The 18,091-nt window shown below is 51.7% G+C and overlaps 1 protein-coding gene across 1 annotated transcript in view; it reads left to right on the top strand.

Moving 5' to 3' along the window:
* The window catches only part of CDR2L (cerebellar degeneration-related protein 2-like), an 18,221-nt gene extending 938 nt beyond the window's left edge, over window positions 1–17,283 (top strand). Inside the window, exons 2-5 of the mRNA XM_010009684.1 lie at window positions 11,619–11,731; window positions 13,389–13,537; window positions 14,449–14,595; window positions 16,398–17,283. Of these exons, the coding sequence (XP_010007986.1) occupies window positions 11,619–11,731; window positions 13,389–13,537; window positions 14,449–14,595; window positions 16,398–17,283 (1,295 nt within the window). The remainder of the gene's footprint in view (window positions 1–11,618; window positions 11,732–13,388; window positions 13,538–14,448; window positions 14,596–16,397) is intronic.
* Window positions 17,284–18,091: the final 808 nt, after the last annotated feature.

Genomic DNA, 18,091 nt, shown 5'->3' with positions numbered 1-18,091 from the left:
CCTCCCTGAATCCAGTACCTCCCCGCTGCGTTGCACTCTACGTGCCGTTACAGATGTGCTTTGGGCTGTCAGCAGGGCCCGTGGTCCAGCTGCAGTGCCTCTGCCCACCGTCATTCCAGGACGTTATGTCATGGTTGAAAGTTTACACAACTTCAGCTGCAGGGCAGAGGCCCAGCCAGGGATGGAACCAGCTCCCCAGGGATCGCTGCAGCTGGTTTCCAACCCTAGTTTATCAGGAAACAGGAAGTATCCATAGTGGGATACTGGGTCCTGGTCTATGGAACAACAGATGAAGCCAGGGCAGAGCACGGAGATGGAGCTATCGGCTGAACAAACAGTGCAGCCTTTGAGTGCTCAGAAATGCACATTGCTGGGTGACGTCTTCCCATGGCTCACAAGGGGCCTGGGCACTGCTCCAGGGGCGGGATGCAGGCTGAGGAACAGCGGAATCATGGATGAATATAGGGATTGTTGGACAACACGGGACAGCTTGACTGCGAGCGTAACACCGTCCCTGGTGTCTGGTTCATGAGTCAGCACTGGCACCTTACAACTGGCTCACAACAATAAAGCCACCTTCCCACTGCAGGCCAGGTCCCTTGCTCTGTCCCGGCAGTGTAATGCAGGATAACTGCCTCCACATGACGGATTGATGCTGGGGACAGACTCCACCTTTGAGCACATCCAGGACTGGAAGAAAACCCAGACCCAAAACAAAGCCCAGCGGTGGGATTTGCAGCCTCCTGTACAAACGGGGGCTGCACAGGCTTGCACAAACACAGGACGAGGGATGAGGAAGCCTTTAACTAAAAGCAGCCAACTGGAAAGGTCCTACGGGGTAATTACAACCATAATTAATTTGCATGATGCACAAAGCATCATGAAGGGCAGTGCTAGACTTTGTCCACATCTACTCTGCCTTTGCATTATAGCAGTAGCAGTATCCAGAGGTCTCTGGTGACAGCACAGCTGTGGAGCTGTTGGTTTGGAAATGGGGGGTGGAAGTAGAGTGCAAGACATCCCATACAGCTTGGGCATGGACCAGCATTACTAAGAGGATCAGCATGCCAATAGCACAGGGTCGCACAGAAACCCACGCCTGGCAGCAGTGCCAGGGAAGCAGAGGACAAAAGCAGAGGCTTAGAGGCTGTTCCTTAGGAGTGAGGGGTGGGAGAAACAAGAAACAGCCTTGGAGCTGTTTCTCTTGGAGTGAGGAGAGCAGAGAAGGTTCTGCTGGGAACCAGTTGGTTCCTGGGCCTTTATCATCATTTCACATCATCAAATATTTATTACATTTACATCCAAAACTGTTTGCTAAGCAACAGATGGCTTAACTGGGAGCAATGTGATGACTGTGTCAATTAACCATTCTAGCACCACAGAGGAAATCATACCTCCAGCTCCACTCTGAGTACTTGTTACTTTGCTCCTCATCCTCCACAGAGCTTCACCTTGTTGAAGTAACTGATTTTTCCAAGGAAATAAACCCAAATCCCTCTTTTCCCCCCACCACATGCCTTGGAGGCAGCCAGATCTGGTCCCCAGCCTCAAGGCCCTTCCAGCCTCCTTCAAATGAAGCCGGTGCCTTTCAGGTTCCTTTACCTGTTTCCTAGCGTGCTGTAAGCCTGTGTGGTTCAAGGCATTGTACCAGGATGCCTTAGGACATAGGAGGAGAGGCTCAAATCCCAGCCAGGGTACTTAGAAGTGACATGGAAACAGTAGTGGTGTCCTCTGAGGTGTTTCATTCTCATGGTGTTCCCTCTGGAAAGGCTTTCTGGATTGAAGAAAGGGGTAAAAATGGAGCTCTGGTTGCTTGGTAGCATGGCTTTGCTTATTGGCAGGCTTTCTAAGCATGAACAGACATCAGTGCTGCTTGGGTTCAGCCACAGCCTCACCTTCCATGAGCAGGAGAATCTGTGCCTCTCAGCATTAAAGCCAGAATACAGCGACGATGAGCCTTTTCCAGCCATTGAGAACTGATGATGTGGCTCCAGTTGCATCATACCCTGTGCACAGAGGATGCAGCCATACCCCGAGAGAATGAATGAGCTAAAATTAGAGAGCCTAAGCTGGGGATAAGTGGGGACACCTTTTCTGTTCATCAGAGGCATTTGTGTGCAGAAGGGCTGTGTGCCAGCTCAGTCGCATCTGGATCCAAACAGAGCAGAGACCAGACCCAGCCACTTCCAGCCTTCAGCTCCCCTGCAGCAAGCTCCCAAGAGAAGTCCTCCTCACAGTCACCCCATTGCATTCCCTGATCTTCCCACTGCCAGCATTCCAATCTAAGCAAAAGAGCAAGGTGCAGCCCAAGAGAAGGGCTCTTAAGGCCAACCTTATGGTGTCTGGAGCCTAAATACCACCTAAGTGCTGGGGCAATCCCTCCTGTATAAATAAAACAGCCTTTACACTGCTCTGAGTTAGCCAGAGGACCAGAGGAAGCACAAGAACCAGCCCATCACCTCACTGCCACTGCAAGACTGATCATCCTCAGCCACAGAAACTTTTGGGCCAAACCATCTGCAATGCAGGCTTAGGACTTTACAGCTGTAACCTCTAAAGGTCTCCAGATTTAAGGATCTTATTTTAATTCCTCCTCCTCCTGCCAAGCATCTGATTGCTTGCATGCTAAGAAGGAAAATGACACAAGGTGCTGAGCTTGCACCACTCCCAACTCATACGTGTAAAGACACAGGGTCACCAGTGCTCCGGTGACATTGGGGTGAAGCCAGGGACTCAGTGCTAGCACCCACTAGCACCCATACCTGCATCATCCAGCCTAACCTGGGGTGTTCCATAAAGCTGCAATTCACCATCAGCTTCCCCAGAGGATTCGCTGTACTGGGGAGCAGTTGGTACCCCAAATTCAGTCCCCTCATGATGCAGTTATCCCAGCTCAGGGGACAAGCCATGCAGCTCGCCTGTCCTCCAGCAGCGCAGCAGTTAACTCGCTGTCCTTCCTCCCCAGTGGCAAGCCAGAAGGACAGAGTTTTGCCTGCAGTAGCTGAGCCACTTACTTATTTAGCAGTGCAGTACAGCAGGTAGCTTATGGAAGTGGAAAGTTTTCAGTGACTAATTGCCAAGCTGCTTGGGAATGACAAGAGGGAATAGAAAAGTCACAGGAGACAAGGAAATAAGATGACAGCTAGGTTAGCCTGAGGAAGGTTTTTCCTTCCCAACCCTAGGAAGGAAAAACAAAAGAATATAAGAATATATATATATGTATGTATTTTCCTAGAATAAAAATTCCCCTGCCATGTGAAGACAGCAAGAAATAGGGGCATAAGAGAGTCTCACCCAGCAACTTCCAGTATCTCCCTCCTCGTTTCTCACAGAAGCTCCTTTCTCCATCTGCTGTTTACCCCAGGCACACAATTCCAGCTGTGGGAGGGAGCAGAATTAAAGGGGCTGCTGGAAAAGGAAAAGGAGAGGCAAAGGAAAAAGAACCCAAACCCCAAACATAATAAATCAGAGCTTTCCATAACCCCCATCCTGAAACAATCATCTTACAGTGGCATTTCTCCTTGGCAAGGCCATGCGCGAAGGATTTATGGTCCAGGTCCTGAAGGACGTTCCCTCCACAGCAGCCTGAGCCTGAGGGACTGGGAGCCCAGGACCAGCCACTAACACCCTGCACTCGGAGGCTTTTCCTCCCATCCCAGCATTTTCCAACCCTCTTCCTTTCCTCCTGTATCAGCCAGCGCTGGCCGGTGACAGGGGAGATGCACTGACTCAGTGGGACAGTCAGGAGCCTGCTGAAAGCTGTGCCAGTGCTTATGCTAACACACAGCTCACTCCTGCACACACTCCGTCTCCTCTGCTAAAAGACCTTTCCCAAAGCAACACAGTGGTATATTCCCACCTCGCCTGCTCACACCGAACACACCAGGAGGGCTTCCAAAGCTTCTCTTTGACCTCTCAAAACCACATATCTGAATCAAGAATTCAGGCAAAGCTGAAAGCTGTGCCAGTGCTTATGCTAACACACAGCTCACTCCTGCACACACTCCGTCTCCTCTGCTAAAAGACCTTTCCCAAAGCAACACAGTGGTATATTCCCACCTCGCCTGCTCACACCGAACACACCAGGAGGGCTTCCAAAGCTTCTCTTTGACCTCTCAAAACCACATATCTGAATCAAGAATTCAGGCAAATCTCTCCAACACAAAATACCCTGGAGGAATGAGACCAAATGTTACACAACTGCTGGTCTTTCATAGCTGGGCATTTTAAATTGATTTTAGGTTAGAGTTTGTTCCAGTTTTTTCCATGTATATTTAAAACAGTTGCAAACCTTCTCTCCAAAAGATGACAGTTCATTTAGTGGTTTAAACAGACTGTTCCTCTGCAGCCTTCTGTGAAGTCCCTCTAGTTTATCCCATGTGCAGTGCAGCTGCCCTGGCACTGCTCAGTTAATTTGTCTCCTCCCTGAAGGATTCAGCCTGAGTGTGAAGTATCCAGGTCCATGCTGACTTCTTCCAGTTATGCAGCTGAAGCAAGGACATTACCACGCCGTGCTCCAGGTTTTCTTGGCCTGCAAGCAAGCACTGGGTCCTGGGAAGGCACATTGGCCTGGGAGGTGGTGGCTGAGCACTGGGCTCTGCAGGATGAGGCAGAACAAGGGAAGTGCAGCACATCCCCCTGAGCATCAGTCTTTGCAGCAGAGCTGCTTCAGAGACTCTGGCTTTGATACTGGGCTCCTGAAAGAGGCATTTTCCTGCATCCTGCTCAGGACTAGTGAGAGACATAAATAACAGTGTCTATCAAGTGTTTCATCACTCCCTTTCCTTGCAAACTCAGGCTGGAAGGCAACAGCACTGTATTCTTCCTGCATAGCTCCACAAATCCATCACTCACCTGAGCTCAGGACCTCTTCCCACACAGGCAGCATCTCCAGCCAGTACCCACAGCCAGGCACAAAGCACTGGGGTGAGTGTGAGCTTAGCACCCAGATGAACAAGGATTCAGAGTGGATGGGAAGGGAGCAGTGGTGGGGCAGCAGCATACAAGATGATACACTTTAAAGCCAAGCAGAGGGGCTGCTAGAGAAGAGGTAGGCAGGTTTTTGGTGTTGCTGCAGGGGGCCAGGCTGTTTTCTGCATTAGCTGTCACACATGGCCCTGCAAGAAGGATATCCTCTGTACCCACATGCCTCTGGCACATGAGGAGCAGCAGACAGGAGAAACCAGCAGCCACAGTGCTGGTGGTGGTCTTGGTGCAAATGACAGTCGTGCTGGAACTCAGTTGCTCCCTGAGGGACCAAACCACTCGGGATCAGTGGTCCAGCAAGGGCCGATGAGTCGGCTGGCAATGGCTCAGAGTAGGAGAACGCAGGTCGTGTGAGCACCAGAGCTGGCCCGGTTGTGGCAGCCCATTGCTGTGGGCACTGTTCCCTGCCACACGAGCACACTGCCCTGTCCTTCACAGGTCACCTTTGCTCGGGGCTCAGCACATGCACAGCACTGCGGTGCAGCAGCAGCAGCCAACACGCGAAGTCGCTCTGGCACTCATTCTCCTCGTCCATCCTGGGTCAGTTACAACCTCCTGAACACACAGGGGAGAGGAGATTGCCACATGGCAGCAATCCATGTCTGTGTCTTTAGCTTTAAAAGAGTCAAAGCTTCTATTCACGGTTCTCTGCATCCCAACATAATTAAATAGTTGGAGCTTTGCTGCCTGGAGGAGGGATACACGTAGGAAAGCACTGCCTGCCTTTCCCTCTCCTCTTTCCTCACTGCTTCTCCTCGACAACTCCGCTTGCATGTATTCATTTAGGACACTTTCTGATCCAGGTACATTATCAGAGCCTCTGAGATGACTGTCTCAGCCTAACAAGGCAAACACAAGCAGCGAGGCTATTTAAATAAATGAACAGCAGGGAAAGACGCAGCTGGGGTCTAAACCATGGTCTGAGAACACATTCCGTGTTATCATGCTCTAGCAACTTGGCAAAATGCACACTGATTGCTGTGGGCACAGGGATGGGACTGCTGTGTGTGTGTTTGTATAGACACATGCAGCTTCGAAGCAGAGGTAACCATCCTAGGTCTCAAATGTTAATGTATAGGTGAAGCTTTGGGCCACAGAAAGATAAGGGGGCAGAAAGAAAAGGCAAGTATCAATCAAATAAAAAGCCTAATGACCATCTGTGAATTAAAAGAGGTGATGGAATGGAAATACCAAACAGGACTGGAAAATACAGAAAGCAAGGAAGGGAGCTGCAGGGGCTGACAAGATTGGAGGGCCTCCCTGCAGCACAGCACAGCTACTGCATCCCTGAGCCCCTTATCAGGCTTTTCTCTCCTTGGTGGTGCCACTTTTGCTCCGGGGACCACAGGCAGCACAGAGGGAGCTGCTCTCATTGCACTGTGCTTGCCTCGCCCCCTGCAAACCACCTCTCTCTCCTACCAGGGACGACTGCAAAGCCAAAGGCAGCTCAGGGGTACGTGACAGATTACACAAGAGAAATAAAGGGGAAAGAAAGGAAGAAAAGCAGCAAGCAGGAAATCCAGCAAATCTCATTATCCAACAGAAACGCTCGTGTGACCAACGTCAGCTCAGCCCAGCTACAGCCACAGGTTGAAAGGAGGAGAGGGAGGAGAGGGCTGTGCTACCAGGGACCTCACGCACACCCCTCGCCTGCTCCCACCAGCCCTGCCAGGAGCATCTTTCCCCCTTGCTGCATTGGGCTGCTCTGCAAAGCAAACCCTGCCTTTGCAGTACACCAAAAAGGCAGGTCCCCATGAGAAACACACAGAACATCAAGTGCAAAGCTGAACTGGATAGCAACATTGGAGTTATCCAGTGTAAAAGGGATGGAGAAGCCACACCTCAGCAGTAACACTGGTGGCTCTCCAAAAGCTCTGCCTTGCCGTGGGAAACGCTATCATCCATGGAATGGGCATGTTGAAAAGGCACTTCCAGGTTGCTTGCAAGATGCTGTCAGATGCCACTGGCTTCTTTGCACCCCAGCACATTCTGTTGCAAAGGCTTATAAGGGCTAAGTACATAGAATGCCTCCTTCACCTCTCATGGAGCAGCAGTAAGTGATACACAAAAGCTGATCTTCATTGTAATATACCCAGACATCACAATCCCTTGCAACTAAGAAGAAAAATAAATGAATGGCAAGCACACCCTACCCTAGGATAAACCAGCACAGCATCATTTATTTAGATTTTGAAAGGAATAATTGCACCTGCCCCTTGACTCTAAGCACCCGTGTGTAATGGAGCAGACAGCAAATGCAATTAAATCAAACATCAACAGCATTAAACATCAGTTCTTAACTCTCAACCTACCCCATCCATCAGCTAACAAACACCCTGAACTTCCTCCAGAGACCTCCACACCAGAGCTCTGCGAGCAGCTCCTCCCTGCTCTGAACCAGGTGAATTCATCATCTGCAGTAGCACCATATGCATCATATTCATCATATGCAGGAGCAGCCCTTCCACAGTTAAGAAGGGGCTATAAGTAATTCCTTCATAGATGCTTACCTGAAAAGGACCTGCAAATACATGCACCATAAACTTTACTCTGCTTTTTGGCACCACAAGTCAAAGGACTTCCACCACCTCCTGCCTGTCTCACAGGGTGGGGACTGGGTTGGTGTAAAGGTGGGGAGCAAAGCACAGCATCCCTCTCACCTGTGCTTGGGGCAGCAGCATGTTCTCTCACAGCCTGAACAAATGAATCCCTTGATGCAAGAGAGGCAATGGGGGAAAGCCCAAAGTGGCTGCTCCAGATGGTGGCTTCCTCCAGAAGCTGTGTTTGTGGGGACCATCTGAATATCCATCGGATCACCAGCATGCAGAGAGCAGCCAAAACCTCCTCTGCCCAGCACCCCCGAAACCACAGCCAGGAGATGCTGGGGGTAAAAAACCCTTCCGAGCATGGTCTGTTCTTGTCAACAGATGCAGGTCAGCCCTGGTACAGCAGCAATGGCTCCAAACCCTCTGTGAGCCTCATTGCAAGTGCTTAGCTCCACAGCAGCCCCATGCAGCACACATCTGCCTGTGCCAGCGTTGCCACAGGATCCTGCCACAGGGGAATACCCTGCAGTGTGTTTCTCAGACTCTTTCAGTCATAGACAACCCGCACAGCTCTTGGATCAGGATTTGTTTCCCAGGTTTCCCCAGTGGCACGGAGCTAGCAGAATTATTGCTGAGCTGCAGTGCTTAGCTCCACAGCAGCCCCATGCAGCACACATCTGCCTGTGCCAGCGTTGCCACAGGATCCTGCCACAGGGGAATACCCTGCAGTGTGTTTCTCAGACTCTTTCAGTCATAGACAACCCGCACAGCTCTTGGATCAGGATTTGTTTCCCAGGTTTCCCCAGTGGCACGGAGCTAGCAGAATTATTGCTGAGCTGCTGCTGATCTCGGCAGCTCCCGGGCGGGTGCCCCTGCACACCACGCCCCACCGCTCCGAGCCCCCCTCCACCGAGCACTGCTGGCACTCAGCTCCCGCTCCCTTCCCACCATATGGTCTCTCTTCTCTTCCCCTCCCTCCTTGCTCAGGCGCCTTTCCTGTGGAAGCTTGAAGGGAAATGCAGCCTCCATCCCTCCCTCTACTCCATAGGCACAGCTCTTTGTCTGGGGACACCGGGTGTCTCCTTGGCTGGTGTCACTTAGAAGGGTCATGTCAACACTTGTGCTACTGAGAGCCACGAACAGTTTGCATCCACAGCCCTCTCCCAAACAGGATTTGGGCAGCACCGAGGCTCCCATATTTTAAGTTGGATGTTGCCCACTTCAACAACACTCAGCACAGAGGGTGAGGAGGGATCCGGCACATGGAGCGCACACGCTGCAGAGTCGCTCCCAGCCACTTTATTTCTCCTTCTGCATCGAAGAGCAGGGGGAAGGGAGGCATCAGCATATCTGCTAAATTAGGGCAAGTCGTACAGCACTGGCTGAGCTGACAGTGGGGAAGCAGAGGAATACAACAAACCATGGGGAAAGCACATTGCTATCCATAGAGAATCCCCAGACTCCTAAATTTTTTCCTTTTCCCCCAAACTTACTGAAATTTCACATTCAGCCTCAGGTTTCTGTGGTCTCCGAGGAGAGGAGCTGTGTGCTCCCCCAGCCCCTGCAGAGCCACAGTTAGTGCAAAGATCAAGAGGGAGCTGGTCTAAAGATAACATTAAAGCACTTCCATGCAGCATCCCCACAGTCCCACAGCCTGGGGGAGACCAACAGGTTGGGCTGGACTCGGGCACAAGGGGGTGGATGAGACGGGATTACTGGGGATGCTCGGGCTGTCTGGCAGGCAGAGTGAGCGAATGTATGTGTGTGACAGCAGCTGAGGCAGTTAAAAGACACTAAAAGAACCAATTCCCCCATGTCCTTCCAGCCTGGAGTCTCCCAGGCCCTTATGCTCAAAATGGAAATGAAGAACCAATTTCCTCCTTGGAGCTCAGCCCCTTTCTTTCCTTTTTTCCCCACCCGTCCCCAAACGCTGCCCATTTTCCCCCATTAAATTATTGCTGACAGAGCCCTTTAAATTACAATGCAGGATCTTGCACTGCCTAATCCACTTAACTCAACCCCAGCTGATTAAATTGGATGCCATATGGTGGGAGAGCACTGGTGTAATCCACAGGGACGGGGACACACTTGACTCATTACCTGGAGTGCAGCACAGAGTCCTCTGTGCTGGGGCCCTGCTTGCTGCAAGGGATGTGACTTGCAACACGCTGGTCTCCAGCAACACCACCAGCTCTGGCAAAGTGATGTGGCAAGTGATTTAATGGTGGTGCCATTAAATACAGCCCCAAGCAGCTTAAAGGCACACATTGTCCTCCCTCTCTGGTGGCATCTGGCTGTTCCCTGTCCCCAGCTGGTGTAGCAAACACTCAGTCTCCCAAGGGCACTTTGGAAACAGGGGAAATTTAGCGTTTGGTAGAAGAAAATAGGTGGGAAAGTCCATGGGGAAATGTGCCAATGTCGATTGCATTGATAGCTGCGACCCTCAGGCCAGGTCACTGTGCAACGATGGGGATTACAATTAAGAAGGTCACAGCCTAGAATAACACCCTGCAATGTGGGCCACAGCTGGAGAGCACATGCGCATGGTAAAGGGGAGATTCAGGGCACACTGAGCAGCTGCTGGCTGGAGCACATCTGGGAGCCAGCCCTCCCGCACCACTGGAGCCACATGGAAAGGAACATGGGCATCACCCAAACTAATAACACATCAGCACTTCCAACAGCACAGTGTTATCCATCAGGAAAGCCCCGTCCCAAACACTGACAGCACTAATAACACTCGTCCCAGCGAGGACTCGTGTCCAAGAGGTCAGTGTGAGCCTCAGTTTGTGATGTGCCATTTGAAGTGTGAGAGATCAGTGATTTCCCAGGCTCAGAATACATTCTAAGCATCCTGATTCCCTTTCTTCTTGCCTTAGTGACCAAGTGTCCCTCTTTCCCAATGAAATGCATGGCCAAATCAACCCCCAGAAGAAATTACAGCTGCTCTTAGCCATGGCAGAGCCTCTACAAAACATAACTGGCTGCAAACTAGAGGAGCACTGACGGGCTGAGAAAAGGCCAGGGCAGGAGACCCAGGTCCCCTCACACACTGCAGGATTACCACTCCTTAAGTATCTGAAACTGCATAATAACCACACCAGAGAGGGGAACACACACCAGCACTTTTTGCCTTACCTTTCTGGAGGTCAGCTTTTCAGGCTGCTACTGTAAGACCTAGAAATTCACCTCTAAAAGAACCAGGAAAAAGAGAAACCCACATGCTCATAGGTTAGGCTTTAAGAAGACAAGCAGTTTCTGTGAGAGCAAAGCGATGTTATCAGAGCCAGCTGAGCCATCCCAGGCCCACAAACAGCACCACCTGATGTGCTCAAGCTTTGGCCAATACAAGACTCACAGGGTCCTGAGGCTTTTTCTTTACCCAGGAAGCAGCAAACCCAGTGTTTTAAGCCGACCGCATTGTCATCTCTTTGCCACTGCACTTCTAAAGTCCAACTATTTCAATAGCTTCCAAAGGGTGTTTAGAGGTGGCAGGGAGCGAACATAAAGTGGTTTGTCCTCCCCCTGGAGCTGCCCCAAGGAAAGAGCCCCAGCAGCACTGCCCACGCAGTGGGAGATGCTGCCAGCCCTTGGGGCCACACATGGTTGTATTGCTCGTGTCAGTCCATCAGCAGCGATGGATGGAGGCTGATGGCAAAGGCAAGGCACTCCATTCACTAGAGATAATAATAGCATTTACAGAGCATCCCCAAGGCTTTCATTCTGATAGGTGCTGAGCCCTTTCCAGCCCTACAGGTTTCGGTGATATGGAGGATGGAGGTGCTGAGCACCTGCAACAGCCAAGCCCCATGGGCCTGACCCTGGCTATGCAGTGTGCAGTGCAGAGGGGTTATGCAGCCAGCCAGGCACCAGATCACTGCATGAAGGATGCCCTGAGCTCAGCCTTCCCTTGCTCCTGCAGCCCAGAAAGATGGCAGAGGCCAGGTCCTGCCTGTCCCATAAGTATGCATCCATGTCAAAACCTGCCAATAAAACCAGTGCCATGCAAAGCATTCCTGTATTTGATGTGGTGGCGTTTGGGGAGCCACAGGAACCGCAGCAGCTTTGTCCCATCTTGCTTTCCAGACTTGCATTTGGCCGCAGAGCTGGGGAAGACGCTGCTGGAACGTAACAAGGAGCTGGAGGACTCCCTGCAGCAGATGTATGCCACCAACGAGGAGCAAGTGCAGGAAATTGAGGTAGGGACACAGCTGGGACAGGGGTGGGGATGGAGCTGCTCAGTCACTGCTGTCACCTAAAGGCATGGGAGTTAAAAGTATCTTCTCTACGTGCCTGAAGTGGGATGGATTAAGGTCTGGTTGAGCTCACCCTGGCCCTGGAGAGGGTCCCTTTCCCCCCCTAACTACTATTTTCCCGATTACCACATCCTCACCCCCTGCCCAGATGTGCACACCAGAATTTGGCACCAGGTTGCATCTGGGTCACATCTGGCCTTCCCCTGCCCATCCACCAGCCTCCACACTCCTTTCCCTTTGCTCTGCTGCAGCTTTCCCTTCGTTCCAGTTATTCATAATCACGTTTGTTCCCAGCTGGCCCCTGGGCACCCCCATAACACAGCCCCTTTTGTTAGAGGCATAAAATAGCTCTTTCTGCAGGAGCTGCAATCTAAACCACTGTTTCAAGCATCCTTTGGGGTCAGGGCAGTATTTCTAAGAGCCCACAGAAGTGATCTTGGAGGCTTAAACCTGCTGTGCCAAGAGGTTTTTCATCCACTGGAAAACTTCTAGGGATCTGTGAGTTAAAAAAGCTTGGAACCCCCCTGATTTAAAAGGACACAGGGCAGGGCTGTGAGTCGGAGCTGTTCAGCCTGCAGAAGAGAAGCTGTGTGGTGACCTCAGAGCAGCTTCCAGTGTCTGAAGGGGGCTACAAGGATGCTGGAGATGGGACCTTCATCAGGGGCTGGAGTGGTAGGACAAGGGGTGATGGATTTAAACTAAAACAGGGGAAGTTCAGGTTAGATATAACGAAGAAGTTCTTTACTGTGAGGGTGCTGAGGTGCTGGCACAGGGTGCCCAGAGAAGTGGTGAATGCCCCATCCCTGGCAGTGTTCAAGGCCAGGTTGGACAGAGCCTCGGGTGACATGGTCTAGTGTGAGGTGTCCCTGCCCATGGCCGGGGGTTGGAGCTGGATGATCTTAAGGTCCTTTCCACCCCAAACCAGTCTGTGATTCTGTGATAAGAGCAGCACAGGGCGGCTGCAGGGATCTGACAGCTGATGCCTGAGGACACTGGTGGATGGATTTAGCCATCCCCTCCAGCACCCTTCAGAAGCACAATCACTGTAGGATTTGGGATCTGGCCCCAGCTGAGAGTGATGCTCCTCTCCCAGTCTTTGCAGGAGGAAAGCTCTGCTTGCAGTGGCAGGCTCACAGCAAAGGCTCTGCACACACACGGGAGCTGCAGGTCTCACATTTCACAGACTCAGAGCTTTCGCCTGAATTCCCAAGGAATTGCAGCTCCTGCAATCGATCTGTCAGAGGATCCAGTAACCAACGGGCCAGATTCAGTCAACGGCAGTGAAGGGTCATGGTCCCAGGGGTGTCAGCTTTCTGTGGGTACTGGGAAGAAAAGAGCAGCTGAACAGAGACTGAGGTTAGTGCCCTTCACAGAGGGCAGGGGAAGTTCAGTCGTGTTTTAGACTCAGAACTATTCACAGGGAGCAGAGGGTATGAATATCTGAACCAGGCGGAGGATAAATCAGCCACAGAACACACTACCAGAGGGTAAATCAGCCACAGAACACACTATCAGAGGGAGCAAGGGCTGTAGGGATTTCTGCCTGGGAAACAACCCGGATTTGGGATGTGGAGTGTTTCTGTTCGGCTTTTTCCTGCAGTACCTGACCAAGCAACTGGAGATGTTGCGGCAGATGAATGAACAGCATGCAAAAGTCTATGAGCAGCTGGACCTGACAGCACGGGACCTGGAGCTGGCTAACCAGAAGCTCGTGCTGGAAAGCAAGACATCCCAACAGAAGATACAGTGGTACAGCCTCCCCTCCTCCCTCTGCAGCAATACTTGTGCCCAAAAGACCTTCATCTCCCCTTTCTCCTGCCCCAAAGCGCAGCGTGTCCTTGCTATTGAAGCCACTCTCTTATCAGTCAGGTTTTACAGCTATTTACAACACAAGCTTGTTGCACTGATGCTGGTTAGCAGAGGTCAACCACAGCACAGACGCCTCTGGGACAAGGGCTGGATAAAGTAGTGTCTGAAGCTGCCAGGAGGGAGCCATGGCAGCTTCTCCTCCGATGTGTTTCCTTGAAGAAGAGGCACATAATGGTATCAGGGAGGGCCCCAGCACACAGCCCAGCAGCAACACTAGGCACAGATCCAGCATCTAATGAAACCCTGGCTAGTCCATGCTGAAACACCAGTTTATCAATAATACTTCTTTCCTAAAACAAGCCCCATGATCAAGGTCATCCCTGGAAACAACAGACTAAGCCATGTCCTTGTAATGCAGCATCTTCTGCAGACAGCTGTGCTGAGAGGGAGTTTTACAAACTGCATTCACAGCCAGAACACAACTAAATCTCTGCTTGGTCTCTCTGTGTTTATCTCTACATGAAACACAAGAGGAAGAGAGTAAATTGCTTTTAGTGCAGAGATATTCCAGGATAGTGCTCATGTCCCAGAGGTGACTTCAGCCAGCTGGTTTGAGGACAGAGGGTCTCAAATTAGCACAATTCCTTGCCACTGTAGAAAAATGTGGGGGATTAAAGCAAACACCCCCATTCAAGTGAGATCACACAGATAAAAGCCAACCACTGCCATGAACACCAAGCACTACCATGCTCCCAGGGCACATGCTAGAAACTGGAAGCACCTCCCCTAGACTGGCTTTCTCTATAGGGAAAACACCGACTCCTCACCCGTGCTCCCTCCTCTCTCTGTAGCTTGACAGAAACAATCGAGGGGCTGCAGAACCAAGTGGAGGAGCTGCAGAAGCAGGTGGAGGAGATGAGGAGCCTGGAGCAGCTCCGCATTCGGCGGGGAACCATCCACACCTTCCCCTGCCTTAAGGAGCTGTGCTCCAGCCCCAGGTATGGACCCTGCCTGTAGCAACCCTGCCAACCTTCTCCCCCACCTCCTCTGCCTGTGAACAGGGGGTGCAGTGGGTTAGATCCTCTGGGGGTGCACAAAACCCCACATGCACCCCTCCAGGCCTCAGAACCTGAAACTCAGTGCTGGAGGTGAAGGAAGAACCTCCCTCTCTCCTACCTGCCTGTCTGTGCAGGTGGCATTGGCAAAGCAGAGCCTTCATGATCACAGCATCAGTGATGCCTCGAATGGGGAGATAAAGCTCTTTTGAAGAGGGCAGTAGCTATGTAGGAGGACCTGGGTGCCTCACACAGCTGCACTGAGCCAGGCTGCAGGGGACAGGCATTGCCTGGAGGGGCTGGGACTCTCCTGGCACGTTGGCAAGGAGCTGTGTGGGAACACACACCTGACAAGGACACATCGCTTTGGCTCCAGGTAGCTCAAAGCAGCCTCTCCTCATACAGCCCTTTCAGTAACGCATCATGTGAAGAGGACCCTTACCTCGAGCTGCCCACACAGCTTCCCTTCCCACACCAGCACAGCCCGTTTTCCCTTTGCAGCTCCCCCCCAGCACAGAACCAGCATCTCTGGCTCACTGAAACCAGTTGAGATGGTGCATTTGGTCCTGTGTGACTCCCCCAGGAGCAGCAGTCTCACACCAAGATACACCACGAACTGCCGAGTGCTGTACAAACACCTTCAGTGCTATTGCACGCTTGATCCTCCTTAAACCCAGGCACTGTGTTCATTCAGTGACCTCATGAGGGCATTTCTTGCTCAGCTTTGTCCACAATAGAGGCTTCTTTAAATAGATAAGCAATCGATAAACTTGTTACTGACAGCATCCTCTGCCAGAGGGTAGGAATAAAAGACACTTGTACTGCAGCAGCAATGGGGCTGTTTATGAGGCCACAACCTAACCCCCAGCAAAATCCACTCCATGTCTCTGTGGTTCTTTCCCCCTCCAGTTCCCAAGTCCCACTATACCTCCAGTGCCTCAGGACCTCAGTTCAGTTGCAGCTCTGCAGTTGGCTCTGAAGGTCAGACTGCCCTTCCATAACTTGGGAATCTGTTCAGTACCCCCCGCCACTCCCAGGGGAGGCCACGGTGCTTGCTCTTCTCCAATCTGTTCTAACCACATAGGATGTCAGGGGCACTTCATTGAGGAGGAGGAGAAGGTGAGGAAAGGGGGAAGTGCTTGTTACCACTCCCCAGGCAATAAAGAAGGGGCAACTCAACCACGGCTAAAGTCGCTACCTGCCTCCTTTCCCGTTTGAATCCTCTCCCACTCTCTCTGGAGCACCTCCCAGACACAGGACAGCAGAGCCTTGTGTGTCTGGGTTTTGGCTAGTTGGGGTTTGAGGTTGTTGGCAGATGCAGCGAGTAGTTGGTGAACTCCATGCAGTGAGTAGCTGATGAACTGCAGCAGGAAACACTGAAAGCCTCCTATTTTCAGCTCAGACTGGTGGAACTTGAACACTCATCGTTGCTTCATGGCAACATTGGTGGCTTGTCCATTAACCAGATGAGTCTTTTACCTTTTAGGGTTTCATTTCCCTCCTGTCTTTGATCACTGCTATCAAATGAGACTGCGGGTTCTCTGGGACAGAGACTGGTCTCTGTGTGCAGAAGAGCCCCAGCCACACCTTGTGGTCTCCTGGCACATGGAAGAGGCGTATCTCGCTCCCTGAGCTCAGGTTTGCCCTGGGCATCAGTGGAATCACTTAATGACAATAGGACACAAGGAGTCCCTCATGGACTGTCACCTGGTCAGACACTGTCAAGGGTCTTTCTTCCCTTTCAGGTATGAGGATGGATTCCAGATCCACAGCTCTTCCACAGAGTTCAACCAGAAGCCACTGGAGAGGGAGAACGAACGTCTCCAAGCCATGGTGAACTCCCTCAGGTCCCAAGTCAACCAGGAGAAGCAGCGGAAGGAGAGGGTTGAGCGGGAATACACCTCTGTTATTCAGGAGTACTCGGACCTGGAGCAGCGGGTGTGCGAGATGGAGAACTGCAAACTGCGCATCAAGGAACTGGAAGCAGAGCTCCTGGAGCTACAACAGATGAAACAAGTCAAGAAGTATTTGCTCAGCAGAGAAGACAACTTATCCGAGGCCCTCCTTGAGCCGCTGAATAACGCCCCAGAAGCTGACTACATTGACCTCTCCGAGGAGGAGGGAGGAAAAGGGCACGGGCCATCCATGACACCTTCCCCAAACCACCCTGTGCGGAAGAGCTGCAGCGACACTGCCCTCAACGCCATCGTCACCAAGGACGCCGTGAGCCGGCACGAGGGCAACTACACGTTGCACGCCAACAACGTGCGCAAGAGGGGCATGTCCATCCTGAGGGAGGTGGATGAGCAGTACCATGCCTTGCTGGAAAAGTATGAAGAGCTCCTGAGCAAATGCCGGCAGCACAAGGACAGCGTGCGCCACACAGGGGTCCAAACGTCCCGGCCCATCTCCCGCGACAGCTCCTTCAGAGACTTCCGAGGAGAGGGACACGAGTTTGAAGAGCGGAAAACCATGGAGAAGACCATCAGCAAACACGTGGAGGCTGTGGACAAGCGGCTGGAGCAGAGCCAGCCCGAGTACAAGGCTCTCTTTAAGGAGATCTTCTCCCGCATCCAGAAAACAAAAGCAGACATCAACGCCACGAAGGTGAAAAACAAGAGCAGCAAATGAGCTCTCCACAAGTCCCACGTGCAACCCAACAGCCACGTCTTCTCTTCAAGCCCCAGGAAACGCCACGTGGCCCCTCTGCTTTGAAGGTTTGAGAGGTCTACAAGCAAGGCAACGTCACAGAGACTCAATTCTCTTTATGGAAGCTCTGGACAACGCGTTGGGACAATTGTACATTGTAGTTAGAGGATTCCAGAAACTGTACGACGGATCTCTGCATGAGTTACTGCCGCTGCCAGCCATCACCACAGCAAACCACACCACAAAGAACACGGATCACCTCCTCCACCCTTTCCAGCTTGTCTTACAGCCCAGTTATCTGCGAGCAAAAGCCTGGATGTCCTCCAGCATCCTGCCACAGCTGAAGCCTTTCAAAGTCAAACCAAAAGCCATCAGAACCCCGGGGGCTGCTGCAGCACGCTGGCCCAGTTTGGTTTTATGGCTAAGAACCTATGCTTGTACCCAAGAGAGCTCCGTCTACGCCTTCCCCTTCCCCAAAGGGCAGTATGTTCTTGCTATTGAAGCCATTTCTCTTTACCAGCCAGGTTTTTCAGCTATTTTACAATGCAAGCTCATTGCAACCGGAAAAACTTGAAGAGAAACAGATGATTGTTCTGTCTTCATCAGCATCGCGTAGTGTTTCAGTCCACACCCTCCAGACTTTGTAGGCACAGGGGATTTCCCCGCTTTACACTTGCCCCACTATTTCAGCCCAGGTGAAGCACTGTGCCTGGTAGGAACTTGATGACCAGGGCTTTCCCATAAGCTAGACAAGAAGTGCTATTACAGTATCAGAGACACGCTTTCATCC

Source organism: Nestor notabilis, unplaced genomic scaffold (assembly GCF_000696875.1).
Source record: "Nestor notabilis isolate BGI_N333 unplaced genomic scaffold, ASM69687v1 scaffold31462, whole genome shotgun sequence".
Lineage (NCBI taxonomy): Eukaryota > Metazoa > Chordata > Aves > Psittaciformes > Psittacidae > Nestor > Nestor notabilis.
Note: the sequence above shows the minus strand (reverse complement) of the source record. Positions and strands in the feature narration are given on the sequence as shown.